The sequence below is a fragment of the Panthera pardus genome, unplaced genomic scaffold (genome assembly GCF_024362965.1).
Source record: "Panthera pardus isolate Hobbes unplaced genomic scaffold, ASM2436296v1 HiC_scaffold_26, whole genome shotgun sequence".
NCBI classification, from domain to species: Eukaryota; Metazoa; Chordata; class Mammalia; order Carnivora; family Felidae; genus Panthera; species Panthera pardus.
This window is the reverse complement of record NW_026526832.1, coordinates 40,350,832-40,365,186: the sequence shown is the minus strand read 5'-3', so window position 1 is coordinate 40,365,186 and position 14,355 is coordinate 40,350,832. Positions and strand designations below refer to the sequence as shown.

At 51.0% G+C, this 14,355-nt stretch overlaps 1 protein-coding gene across 2 annotated transcripts in view; it reads left to right on the top strand.

The window, feature by feature from the left end:
- SNTG2 (syntrophin gamma 2) overlaps positions 1–14,355 on the top strand; it is a 180,448-nt gene that overhangs the window by 136,396 nt on the left and 29,697 nt on the right. For both annotated transcript variants that reach the window (XM_053891208.1, XM_019435837.2), the window contains 2 exons: positions 4,807–4,878; positions 14,145–14,345. In XM_053891208.1, coding sequence (XP_053747183.1) covers positions 4,807–4,878; positions 14,145–14,345 — 273 coding nt within the window. The remainder of the gene's footprint in view (positions 1–4,806; positions 4,879–14,144; positions 14,346–14,355) is intronic.

The following is a 14,355-nucleotide window of genomic DNA, read 5'->3' as shown; positions in this document are numbered from 1 at the left end:
CCGGGATATGAGGTCCTGTGATGATGTCTCAGTCCCTCGTGAGACTGAGCCCCTGGACTCTGAGCCTCCCCAACGTTCTCTGGTTTATCTGCCCCCTTCTGTGGGGCAGGGTGGATGGGGGACTGGACTTGGGATGTCCCTTCCCCTGGGCAGGGAGGCTCTGATGAAACCCCACCAGGTTCCGCTCTGGCTGACCAGCCTCCCCGAGGGCAGGCCTGTGCAGAGCTGGGCTCTGGGACATTTCAAACGTCTCCGAAGGGACTTTCCCTGGTGTTTTCTGTGGGAACCTGGTTGAGCTCCTGCAGGTAAATCTCACACTGTTGGGGGGTCTCCCCCACCCTGTGACTGGGTTGCCCTGCAGTTTTTAACTCTCAGCAGCTCGCTAATGACAGGCCAGATTTTCCCGCCCGCCCTGGTGCCCGCCATGGACTCCATGCCTCCTGACCTGTCTCAAGGCCGTGGTGCACCCTGTGTCCTCCCCTGTGGCTCTCATGGATCTGCGAAGAGTCTGTTGAGGTTCTCACTTGTTACACCCGAGCAGGGACTTCCAAGGTCCTTGTGCACAAGCAGAAACATGTTTACTTTTTAAATAGAAAAAAATCAAACTCTCCCATCACTTAATGGTATTATGCTTGTTTAAACAAACCGTTTTCATGCATTATCCCAAATAATAAAAGCATATTTTTAAATGGGGACTCGGAAGATTTTATAAGACAACGAAGAAGTTTTACTCTGAAAAACCCCAGGGAAAGAGTGGTTTGGTAGAGTAAGTTGTGCATTATAATCACCGGCTGTGGGACTAGGTGTGTTATTCCCCCTTCATTCGATAGTCTGCTCGCTTTGGGGACAGGGACAGCAGATGGCAGCCGCCGCCCCCCTCCCCCCCGCAGGGTCACTGTGAGCCCCGAGAGACCCCGAGAGACGTGTTCGTACACGTGTCTGAAGACGCCAGAGCATTTAAAGTTAACGGGTGGACTTTGGTATTGGTACTCGGCAAGTCTCGTTGTAAGAGCAGTGCCCAGAATATGGCAAGGGAATCTGACCTCGGTGTTGGCGGGTATTTCGGTCCGGCCGGGCTTGCATCCTGCAGCCGACCACAGTGTCTACTTTGCCCAAATCTGTAACACCCCCCTATGTTACGTTTGCAGCATCTGTACACGGTGACTTATGCTCTGGTGACAGAAGGCAGGAGACGACCACTGGTCACGCCCCACACGCCTCCGGGCCGGTTTCCCGCCCCGGCCCCCCAGGCAGCGCAGTGAGCGCCGCCGTGTTCCGCACGGACACTGAGCAGAGGGGGGATGGGGGCACAGGAGAGAGACGATCTCTCCGACTCGGTAAACGAGGACCCTCTTGGGAGAGCAGGGTCCAGGGGAGGTAAATTCTCAGATGTCCCCCACCAGTCACTGTCGCTGTCCCGTGAGAAAGTCCCGTATTCAAGGACGGCTTCTGAGCTCCATCAGGTCGAGCCAAAGGGATGATGTTGAAGCAGAGGAGGGAAAAGAAGGGCAGAAAGTGGAAGAGGGGCACGGAGGGGGCGTCTGCAGTTTCCGGATCAAGGTCCTGCCCCGAGGAGGCAGAGCCCAGGGGTGGGGCCTGGCCCGGCCTCAGGCCCTCCTAGGTGCTCACACGGGCCGACGAAAGCCGGGATTGTTCTCATCACTGTGCTCTCCTTCCAGCCAGCGGGTTATTTCTGACTTGCAAATTGGCATCTGAGAAAACGTGAGCAACATGTTTTCAAAAATCATTAAAATGTGTTAATAACAGTCATGAAGTCAATTTTACAGCGTCGTACAGCATTAACGTATAAATTATGTAGCAGTTCCTTATGAATATGCAGGGAATAGTAGAAGCAACTTTAAGAATGTCAATTAGGCAAATATATTCTATCATTTAAAAATTTTTACCTGGAAAGAAATAACTCATTTGAAGGTTTGTAGATTGAAGAAACACTAGATAATTGTGTGTCTGATACAGAATTATTCTGTGTCCCCTCTGGGGCTACCCGGTAGGTGTTCCCCAATAAGATTAAAGGACACCAAGATATTACATTTACAGCCTAAAGTTTCTGCTACATTCCAAGTCAGATGTGGCCGAGGAAACAAACTGTCAACTCTCAGGACTTGGGAAAAGCATCAGTGGCCTGGGGTTACAGACCTTCACGCTTTTCTTCCACGTTGCAAAGGCTGGTTAGTTCCATTCTGTTGCCTGCTGGCTGGAAACGCTGAGATTCCATCGTGGATCATTTTTCCCTTTCTTGATTTCCGAGTCGCCAGGAAGGAGCGTAAGGATCAGGGGATCACATCTCATTCCCGTCCAGGGAAGTATTTCTCTGGAGACAGGCAGGCACGGTGACGGCTCTGAGTGTCACTCCACATCCCTCCCTTCCTATCAGAGGGTCTTGCCCCTCCTGAGAGGCAGGGAAGATCCTTCAGCTGGGTCCGTCCACCTGAGGGCCTCCGAAATCAGCAGGTTACGTCGTGGAGCATCTGGTTCGCAAAGCAAGGAGTTCTGACTGAATAGGCGTCTGCTCCGGTCCCCACCGCCTGTCTGTCTGCCTTTCCTTTTAAAAGGGGTTAGGCTTTTAACCCTTGGATTATCTTCTTAAGACATCATCACGACAGGGGCATTGCCTGCACATATTTTTTTAAGTTTATTTATTTATTTTGAGAGAGAGAGAACAAGCCCACACCAACGGTGCGGATGGGCAGAGAGAGCGGGAGAGAGAGAATCTCAAGAACGTTCCATGCTCAGCGTGGAGCCGGACGTGGGGCTCGGTCCCTCAACCCTGGGATCATGGCCTGAGCTGAAACCACGAGTTGGACCCTCAACCAGCCGAGCCCCCCAGGTGCCCCACCTGGGCGTATTTTTGAGACAAGATTCTGATCTGACCAGTCTGTGGTGGGTCCTGAGGTTCCCAGGTGATGGCAAGGCTGCTGGTTCACATGGCCTCAGTAGTAAATTTACTCAAATGTAAAACCAGGATCTCTGAGCCCCTTCCCACACTGGCTAAGTCTGAATCACCCCCATGGGGCCAGGAACCTGCTTCGAAGGTGACACCTGCCTGCATTCAGAGTTAGTTCACAACTCTAGGAACGTCCGCTTCTGAGATTTCATCCATCACTCACCGCTGTCCTACAAACCTCCAAGGCTGAACTTTCTATTTCCCTTCTAATTATACAAATATACGTAGATGCCACCCATCTTGGTTTTCTTGGGGACAGCCACGTCCTAGATGGCCCCTGCCTGGGAGCTTGTTGGCTTTAGTGTTGGGTTGGTGCAGCCCAGATAACTTCTAGAGTCATAACTAATAAAATAGAAGGTAGAGGCAGCCCTGACGGGCATCACGAATATTCTGGAGATAATTTACGTCAAGCGGAAACTTAGGAGTACTTTGTGTTTGTGCTTTGGCTGAGCCAGAGAAGGGTTCACGTAGCAAAGCTTGACAATGGCCAACACGCGCACTGAACGAGTGTGCGTAGCCATGCCTATTTACAGCAACAGGGAACTACTAAGGAAGGACATTCTGAATAATGTCATTTTTTTTCTTTTTCACGGTTCTCCAAAAATAGGCAGCATTGTTATAACTGGAAAAATTAAAAATTGTGTCTACCTTCATTGCTGCAGCCTAAATGCTCTACTTTGCCCCCAAATTACCTTCCAATTATGACTGTGATTGACCTTCCCACCTTTATATTTTACCATTTTCGTGTTTTGTTAATCACAGGAACAATGACTTACTTACCTCTGGATCAGTTAATATGAAGTGGCAACATGCCAGTGTAATTTCACATCATTAACTATTCGGTGAAACGTTCTCAGGTGATGGGCTCGAAATGCCTGATTACGTCCCAGTATTTATTTGGTGGAACAATTTCAAGAAGGTCACCAACTACGTACATCATGTACTTTCATTTCAAAGACACGGTGAACCTTTGAGTATTTTCATTCTTATTTGTGTGTTTAGTTGCTGCAAGGTAGCCACCGGGTAAGCAGTCACAGTCAAAATTTGTTACAGTGTTGAGTATTTCAGATTTTTTTACACAAAATATTTTCGTGTACAGCATGTAAGTGAACATGAATTGCAGTCCATAGAACACCATTCAAAAGTTGGACGATGTCTTCATTATTATTGCTAAAATGGTTGTGAAATGCAGTCAGGCCAATCAAAAACATGTTCGATTAAATTGGTAAGTCAATAAATTTGTATTCGTTTCTGGAACGGAGCAGACTAGTGAGTTTATCCTAAGTCTCAAGACTGGACACGCAGCACACTGTCACACACAAACTAACCACCCTCTCAGTAAGCTCCCTAGACGGGACCGAAAATTGGTCCATAACTTAATGTATGAGGAGTCCAGAATGAATTCTAAAACTGTACCCAAGTGAGTGTAATAGATGAGCCCCTACGTTACCGACTTGTGCTGTGAGCACAAGTTCTCTGTCAAATCCCCTGCCACAGGCGAGGTTTGGTGTCCTACTGCCCTACTCATGGTGTAGAATTTAATTAAGGTAAAGACACGTTGACTCCATTGCTGTAAATGTTTAAATTTATCCAACTGAAAGTAATCCAACAAGCATGCTTGTTTTTGTGTCTACTTTAAAATTCTTCCCAGCTTTATGAGGTATAATTAACAAATAAAATTGTAAATAGCTCAAGTGAACAACATGATGGTTTGTTGTATGTGCACGTGTGAAATGATTCCCACAGCTGAGCTAATGAGCACATCCATTACCTCACACAGTTGCCTTTTTTTAAACAAGAGAACGCTTATGATTTATGTATATATCTTATATTTCTTGCAGGTAAGCACATTAGACTGGGTACGGGCAGAAAAAACCTACAACCTCTGTGAGGTACTATTTAAACTTCACAAGGTAGGTATCCTTTGCACGTGAGATGTGCTCATGGAAGTAAGATGTGCCTTTGGGTTTAAGAGTCCATTGAGATAGTAAGATAACCTGAAAATCTTCTGTATTCATAACATTTCCCCATCCTGAAACCTGCTATCCTGCTGTTCATGCAGATGAATGGATGGATGGATGGATGGATGGATGGATGGATGAGTTGGTGGGTGGATGGAAGGAAGGAAGGAAGGAAGGAAGGAAGGAAGGATGGATGAGTTGGTGGGTGGGTGGATAGATGGATGGATGGATGAGTTGGTGGATAGATGGATGATGGATGGATGGATGGATGGATGGATGCGTTGGTGGGTGGATGGAAGGAAGGAAGGAAGGAAGGATGAGTTGGTGGGTGGGTGGATAGATGGATGATGGATGGATGGATGGATGGATGGATGGATGGATGAGTTGGTGGGTGGATGGAAGGAAGGAAGGAAGGAAGGAAGGAAGGATGAGTTGGTGGGTGGGTGGATAGATGGATGGATGGATGAGTTGGTGGATAGATGGATGATGGATGGATGGATGGATGGATGGATGGATGGATGAGTTGGTGGGTGGGTAGATGGATGGATGGAAGGAAGGAAGGAAGGATGGAAGGATGGATGAGTTGGGTGGGTGGATGGATGGATGGATAGGAAGGAAGGAAGGATGCATGGATGCATGGATGTATGGATGGATGGATGAGTTGGGTGGGTGGATGGAAGGAAGGAAGGAAAGAAGGAAGGAAGGAAGGATACATGAATGGATGGATGGATGGATGGATGGATGGATGGATGGATGAGTTGGTGGGTGGGTAGATGGATGGATTGAAGGAAGGAAGGAAGGAAGGAAGGGAGGGAGGAAGGAAGGATGGATGAGTTGGGTGGGTGGATTGATGGATGGATGGATAGGAAGGAAGGAAGGATGCATGGATGGATGGGTGGATGGATGAGTTGGTGGGTGGGTGGATGGATGGAAGGAAGGAAGAGAGGAAGGAAGGAAGGAAGGAAGGAAGGAAGGAAGGAAGGAAGGAAGGATACATGGATGGATGAGTTGGTGGGTGGATGGAAGGAAGGAAGGAAGGAAGGAAGGAAGGAAGGAAGGAAGGAAGCATGGATGCATGGATGGATGGATGGATGGATGGATGGATGAGTTGGTGGGTGGATGGATGATGGATGGATGGATGGATGAATTGGTGAGTGGGTGGATGGATGGAAGGAAGGAAGGATGCATGGATGGATGGATGGATGAATGGATGGATAGATGGATGGATGGATGGATGAGTTGGTGGATAGATGGATGATGGATAGATGGATGGATGAATTGGTGAGTGGGTGGATGGATGGAAGGAAGGAAGGATGCATGGTTGGATGGATGGATGGATGGATGGATGGATGGATGGATGGATGAATTGGTGAGTGGGTGGATGGATGAAAGGAAGGAAGGATGCATGGTTGGATGGATTGGTGGATTGGTGGGTGGGTGGATGGGTGGGTGGACCGGTGGTCGATAGAGTGTGCACAAGTGTGTATGTGCACACATACTGGGGAGAGAGTGTTTTAGTCACTGCCACTTACAGTAATATGTTCCGGGATCTTTGGTATATTATTGTCATTGCCATTGTTTTTAACAGTTCAGATACAAACCCCAGCTTCCCAGCTTTTCTTTTCAAAGTCTGGCCCAAGCGGACCAGAATGACTGATCAAATATTCCACGTCTATTAGAGGGAAAGCATTCACTGGCTAAGAAAGGGCAAAGTTTTACCAATAACCTCCATCCCAAGCTTTCAGAATCACCCAGTTCCAAAGTAGCGAATCCACTGCCAGGAAACAAGTTTTCCGTTTCTCCTGGGCTGACACCTCGTCTGGGACTCATGAGGTCGGGGTTTCCCGGGAGCGCTCTGTGCGACTCCTGCTTGCTTGCAGTTGTCACGCGTTGACATATCGGAGAAGAAGACAACCGGGGATTTGAGCGGGGATTGCACCAGGCTACACCAGCCAGGAGACACGGGTGTCTCACGGATGGGCTTTTAGCAGACCTCAGGTCACACTGAATGATACAGAGGTTGGGAAGTGGAACCTGAAATGCAAAACCTGGTCACTGAGCGGCTCAGGGGACTCCGCCAGGCGGGAAGAGGTCAGTCCCACCCCATCCCGGTGACCCGGAGGCGCCTGCTTTGGGCCCAGGGGTGCTCCCAGCTGTGACTTGTGCCCAGGCTGGGGGGGGGAGGCTTGTCTCTGGCCTCCTGCCCCTGCTCAGTGAGAAGCCAGGGCCGTCACCACCCATCACAGGGGAGGAGACACGGGAGGCGGTGCCCTCGGCCAGCTGTCCCGGACCTGCTGACGTCCGGCTGACCCACAGTGCACAGGCAGGAAATAAATGCACCCAGTGAATGTGCCACAGAGGGTCTGCTGTTGTGTGTGAAGCACGTGCTCTCGATGTAGACGGGGCTGACGCTACCACCTGAAATTTTACTTTGTTTCTTTATGCCTGTTTCCTCATCTGTAAAATGGGGTGATAATAACCTGTTGTTGTCTATTATTTGTGACCCTCTGCAGGGTTGTGTTAATTGTGTGATGACCAAACGCCCCGGCCATAAGGAAGTGCTCACCGAACACGGCCTTTTTAGGGCATGTTTGAGGTCCCCTCCTGCCCTCTGCGTCCCGGGAGCCGTGATTCTCCCACACCACAGGGCCAGGGATGCACCTGCCGGTGATTCTCAGCCTTGTCTTAAGGGGAAATCACCCGGAGGGAGCTTTAAAGCAGAGCTAATGGTTTCATTTTATTTGAGATGTGGCCCAGACATCTGTGTTCATTCTGGAAGTTTCTGCGGTGCTAACATTCTGCGGTGTTAAGTCTCGTGTCGTGTGTGCAGCATTTGTGCTTTGACACCTCCTTGTCAGTAAGTATCATTTTACACCACTAATGAATTCCTCTGCGTCATTGGATAGAACCTTAGTGACGAGAGGCCTGGTTGTATTAACAACCTTTACAAAACCATGAGAATATTAGTTGTTGTTAATAATGCCAGTAGCGATCATAATTGTATGTTAATTATACCTCCTCATCTCTTTTTTATTTTTTAATGTTTACTTATTTATTTTGAGAGAGAGAGAGAGAGCGAGGAGGGGAGAGGCAGAGAGAGGGAGAGAGAGAATCCCAAGCAGGCTCCGCACTGTCGGCACAGAGCCCAACACGGGGCTCGATCCCACGACCTGTGAGATCATGACCTGAGCCAAAATCAGGAGTCAGACGCTCAGCTTCCTGAGCCGCTCAGGTGCCCGTTTCTTCCTTCCTTTCCACTCTCCTTTCCACAGTAGTTGAAACTCATTGGCTCCATTAGTAAGTCACGCACTGAAATGTGAAGTCAGAGACCTGTGAGTGTGATCTGGGCGTGTAAAACAACACACATTGTCTCGGGAATCATCCGTCCCACAGCTGGTCATGAGAGGAGTCAGCTTTCAGCCTAAGGTCTATGGCCCCAGCTGAACCGCACTCTGTGGAAGGTCTCCTTGCAGGCCCACTCGTGGAGGTCAGTGGAATTCGGTTGCTGGAAGGTCTGGACTGGGGGGGCTCAGCTCCTTGCTGAGTTGGCCAGAGGCCGCCGTCTCCACCAGAGACAGCCATTTCCACCATATTCTGCTGGTGAGAAGCGGGTCACTAAACATACATGACACATATGACGTGTGATACACATCCTCTATATGGTATGTAGGTATACACACGTAGGAAGAGACCATGTGAAGCCCACACTACGGTACCGGCCACAGCGTGGCGGGGAGCAGACTGTACTTGGCCAGACCGTGCTCGTTGCTGGGGGTGGGGGGCGGCTGGTCAACCCTGGGCTTCAGTGAGGTATCAGAAGTGAGTTACATACACTTGGAGGGAAGCTGTCTCCAGACGTCCCCTAAAAAGGCCAACAGCTAAGCCTTGACCACATCATCTGTGGCACGAGTCTGGGAGACGTGTCCTACCAGCTGGGGGCTTCCCTTCATTCTGGGGACGTTTCCGTCAAGGACTAATTTCTTCCAGCAACAAAACAGCCCAGATGGATGGAGAGCTTTGACTTCGTGGCAGATGAGGCCCAGGTCAGGGGTAAGAGGCACAGCCTTGAGGTCCGAGCCTCTCCGCAAGGGGAGGAAGCCGTGTCTGAGTCCCGGTACAGGAGAGCGCTGTGCCCCAGCGTGGGACGCTCCTGTGTCTTTCTCACGCAGGAGTGCGCACAGCAAAGTAGGAAGCCTGTACCGGAGCGGAAAGTAAAAATATATGCAGTGCCGTTTTTCATGTGTTTTGTCTGAGAATTTGACCCCAAGGAGTCATTAGTCAAAAGTTAGAAGTTTTGAATGAAAATTTAATGTTTTAAATTTTGATATGCCTCCTTAAATGGAAAATGTCCTCAAAAATAATTTTAAATTTAGATCTGGAATTTTAAGCTGCATGTAATAACAACACCTACGAGGGAAATACGTCCCGTCCCCATAATACTATTATCGCAGTGGTAGAAGGAACCATTATGTTGAAGTGATTCTCGTGATAATTTATACGTGTAGATTTTCATTCATCGATATTCCACAAGATAATTGTAGAGGAAAATTTTATGGCTTTTCCCTTTATTTTACAAAAGTTCCACATTGTCACATTCTGGCTTTTACACGGCTTTCCCGCGTCTGAGGTGCTCTTTTGGTGTCGGGATGTGTTCCAAAGACCGTCATTTTGTACAGACGTGCTTCGTTAATAACTGCGCAGCCATTTCTGTTTTTATCCAGCATTTCTTCCAGGAAGACCAGTAAACATGTTGTGAAATGATTAGCAAACCATTACATTAGTCAGGAGAACAGCCACAGCACATATATTAATCCCATATGGGGCAAATAATAATAATAAGGATAACTTTGTAGCATTGAACTTCTTTAAAAAGGAGATCGTATTCTGTCAGTCGAATGTCTTATTTGGATGTCCTAAATGGCGATTCTACAAAATGATGCCCCCTTTGGTACACGCCTTTCGTTGTGGATGATCACTGTGCACATATAAATCTAAACTTATTTATGAGCATTTAATTCGCTTTTCAAAGGTTGAAATAAAGTTCGATATCAGAAGAACTGGCACCATCAGCAACAGTTGTTAATGATTTGTGTCAGAACGACCTTTTCCAAGTACGGCCATTAGTATTCCATCCAGGAATGAATCCTGCTGTTGTAGGTTTGTTTCTCTGACTTTCTTCTAAGAAATTACTTTCTCTGGTTTTTTCTTTTTTAAGTTTATTCATTTTTGAGAGAGAGAGAGAGACATAACACGAGTGTGGGAGGGGTAGACAGAGAGGGAGACACAGAATCCGAAGCAGCTCCAGGCTGTGAGCTGTCAGCACAGAGCCCGACGCGGGGCTCGAACGCACAGACCGTGAGATTGTGACCTGAGCCGAAGCAGGACGCTCAACCAACCGAGCCACCCAGGAGCCCCTACTTTTTCCGATTCTTAAATTACGTATTCTCTATTTCAACTCTCATCAGAAATAGATGAGAAAATTGCATCCATGGGCTTTGATTGCACATGTAGGTTGTATGCGGCTCGCAGACAGCGGCAAACAGAAACGCCAATTGACTCTGGGGAGTCTGGCGGGAGAGGAGGGGGATGTGTCCTCCAACGGAAGAATACCCAACCTGAAATTTTTCGGTTAAAATTTAAGTTAACTCACGTTTGGCAGAGGATCTAGATAGCAGCATCTACCTCTGTGGGGTGCCTGCCCGGGGGCCTTGCTAAGCCCCCCCCTTCCCCCCCCCCCCCCCCCGTTTACATCGGAGTTAATCCTCTCGTACAGGGAGCGAATCCTCCTTATCTTTGGGCTCAGAGCCCATAAGCACAGGGTGGCTAGTAAGTTCCCAACCCAGGGTCATCTTAAATCCTATTCTGTTCCACTCCTTGGGACCCTTGGAGTCCCTGGAATCTGTCTAGAGTCCGCAGTAAGAATTTTCAGCCTGCTCTCCAGCGACCCACCAGGCAGCTGGGACCCCAGGGAAGGGGCTCCTGTCCTCCGTGAATGTCTGGAAGCCCCTCCCTTGAGCCGAGAACTTGCACCTGCATCAGGGAGGACCCTGCACAGGGTGGGGGTGGGGGGGTTGCCTCCAGGGCTCTGCTGCAAAGGGCAGGGGGTCTCTGAGGGCTGGGGTGGGGTCGGGAGAGGGAGCCTGGGCCACTGTGTGACCCAGAGTGAAAGTGAGCTGTCTGTCTTCACGGTAGGACAGAGTTCTGCAACGTGGAGTAGTCCTGACAGCCTGCAGGGGCACAGCGTTCCTGGATGTTTGTGTTCCTTGGGAACCTAAGGGAGCTGGCCCTTAACGGGATTTGCAGCTCCGAGGGGCTTAAAACCAGGTGTTCTAATGCAGATGCTGTGGGTGCAGCCGGGGAGGGGGGAGCCACTCACCTCCCACCCTGGTGGCTCATTTCTGAGCCCTGTTGACTGAGTTATCGTCTCACACGGGAGCCACAAGAAATGTCTGTGGAAATGAGCTCCATACGGACCACTAAGGTCACTGACATTAATGTTGTTCTCTGTGCTTCAGAAAGTAATGTCATCCCTGAAATCCTTCCGTGTTCTTCCCTGGGACTTCCCAGGCTGCTCAAGAGCGATCTGTATTTCCTCGTATTTGTCCGTAAAGGCAGAGCTCCGCTCACTGGTTTGAGTGGCAAAACACGTTGCTCCTTGAAAAGTGACCTTGCTCCTCACAACTGATCTAAATAAGTAGTTCAAGAGTCAGATCGCCGTGTAGGTGAAAATCTAAATTCTGCTCCTGAAGGTAGTGGCCATTTGGAGAATTATAACAATATCACTGAGCAATACTTAGAAAGCTAACATTATGTATTTTAAGTAGTCTCTTAAAACCGTCTATTTAAGTAGTCTATTAAAAACTCCACTACGTGCAGAGGTACGTGTGCAGACGCTGCATATGGAGGGGATAAAACCCACAGGCAGATGGGGCGCCTGGGGGGCTCAGTCGGTTGAGCGCCGACTTCGGCTCAGGTCACGATCTCGCGGTTCGTGAGTTCAAGCCCCGCGTCGGGCTCTGTGCTGACAGCTCGGAGCCTGGAGCCTGTTTCAGATTCTGTGTCTCCCTCTCTCTGACCCTCCCCCGTTCATACTCTGTCTCTCTCTGTCTCAAAAATAAATAAACGTTAAAAAAAAAATTAAAAAACAAAAAAACAAAAAAAAAACCCACAGGCGGCATACAGAGTAGCCCCAGCAGAACTATTGCTCTTTCACGTTCCCTGCATGGATACAATAATTATAAATGTGCAAATAAGTACCTAGAATAAATACACAGAAGTAGGAAAACTCCAGGTAATTTTAGAATGTGCTCTTTTTGTTCTGTTGTCAGAAAAGGGGACGTGCGGGGTTCTGTGTGCTTACAGGGCCGGCAGGGGGGCCGCTCCTGCTCCAGGACCGGCCCCGTGTCGGAAGCCCGCCAGCCGCGTATTAGCTCAGACCCCGTCTCTCCGCTCAGCAGCGCCTCGATCACAACGTGCGTTTGTGCAAACGCGTGAGGACCTAACAGGCGCGGAGGGCACTGGTGGCTCGCGCTTTCTCTGTGCTGCCACTCTAAGCGCCTGACCCCCTCCTGTGCCTGCGTCTCAAAGCCCAAAACAGCCTCAGAGGTGGACAGCTAACCCTTGGCAGAGAAAGTCCTGTTTTCCCCCTACGGAAATACGAGCTCCCGGTGTAACCAGGGACAGGAGAGCGCGATTGGCCGACCCACTGGCGGCATCGCCCACACAGACGCTTCCCGAGCCGTCTCCTTAGGTCGGCGGTCTAGACAGTTACGTTCAGTACTTGCAGACCCAATTTCTGAGACGTTGTGCCGGTGACTAGGACGCACTCCTGGTTTATGACGGGCAGTCTCATCTGTTGAACGGTTTCCGTGTATCCCAGGCTGAAGTGAAAGATCTGGGGGGGGATCCGAAATCAGGGCGCAGTCTCTTGCCCAGGGTTCGTTTAGGGCTAGGAACACACACCACCCCCGCACGTGCACAGGCACGCACACACGGTGCACCCGCCCGTGAGGCAGGAGGAATCTGACCGTGTGCAGGCGCAAACACCGCTGAGGACCAGCAGCAGGGAGAGGGCGCACAGGCGAGTCCTGCGGAGACGTCCCGAGGCCGGAGGAGAATCAGGAGCCCCCAGAACCCACGAGCCGCCTACACACATCCGTAGTCTCTTCTACCTGCACAGCTGAGCCACGGTGAACACCGGGGTCCCTTGGCGAGGAGTCTGCCCTCCGTCCCCTTCACCGGACAAGGTGGTTCAGGCACAGTCCACGTGGAGGGTCAGCGCCTGGGCAGTGCGGGTGCGCGCGTGTGTGCAGATGTGTGTGCGTGTGGAGAGCGGGATGAGGGGCGGGTGCAGGCCGGAGCACGCTGTGAGCAGAGGAAGGTGCACGCTTACGTACATGTGTGCGTGTGTGTGCGTGTGTGAGTATGCGTATGCAAGTACGTGTGTGTGTGGACGGGAAGAGGGGCGTGTGCGAGTACGTGTGTGTGTGTGTGGAGAGCAGAAGAGGTGCGTGTGCAGGCCAGCACACAGAGGGAGGGGAGACTCGCCGGGCGCTGCCTGCCGCGTGCAGCACTGCGTCCCCTGAGCGTCCAGTCCTGGGCTGTGCTGACCCGAGACCAGTGAGGCCCAGAGTCACCCTCTCCTTAGCCGCGTCCGCCACCGACTCGGGAAGGAAGTGCACACACCCGATGTCTGTGTGCAGAGCCCACGGCATCCAGGGCTCCTCTGCCTTAACCTTTGCTCTCGGGATGTTTCTGGACATTGGTTCTGTGTGGCCAGGACCCTGGGATGGTACAAGTACGCCTTGGACGGCTGGGGGTCCTGTGGTGCCTCGGGGGGGTTCTGAGCAGGGGTCCTTTTGCCCAGGACAGAAGAGCCGGTGATGCCCCGCGACCCGGCGGCGAGGGGCCTGGTTAGGGCCGTGTTCATGCCAGACCGGGGCACCCGGGTCCCGTGACCTGACCTTCCCGTGAGACACTGAAGCGGACGCTGTGGTTACCGCTATTTTAAGTGGAAGCTGCTTTGGGTGGAATTTACCTAAATCTGTTTCGGGCTCATCTCCACAGCTGCCACGTGGGAGGACGGCCCTGCCCTGAACGGGGCTCCCCGTGTGGCCGGGTCCGCAGTGGCTCCGTGTCCCCATCTGGTGGCCGTGGGGCCTCGGCCCTCGGTCGGGACCCCCTCCCGCACTAACGCCCTGACGCGTTCTGTTTTCCAGCTCTGGCTGGCGGACGACGGCTGGCTCCACGAAGACTGTCACCTGGGTCCTCCCGGCTTCGCGCCCCAGCGGCCGTTCAGCTTCAGCGTCCTGGTCGGCCACGGCCAGAGTCGCGTCTTCAGCGTGGACCTGGGGAGCGAGCTGGCCGCCTGGGAGAGGTCTTTCCAGAGGGCCACTTTCAAGGAAGTTCAGAGAAGCAGGGTAAGCGCCT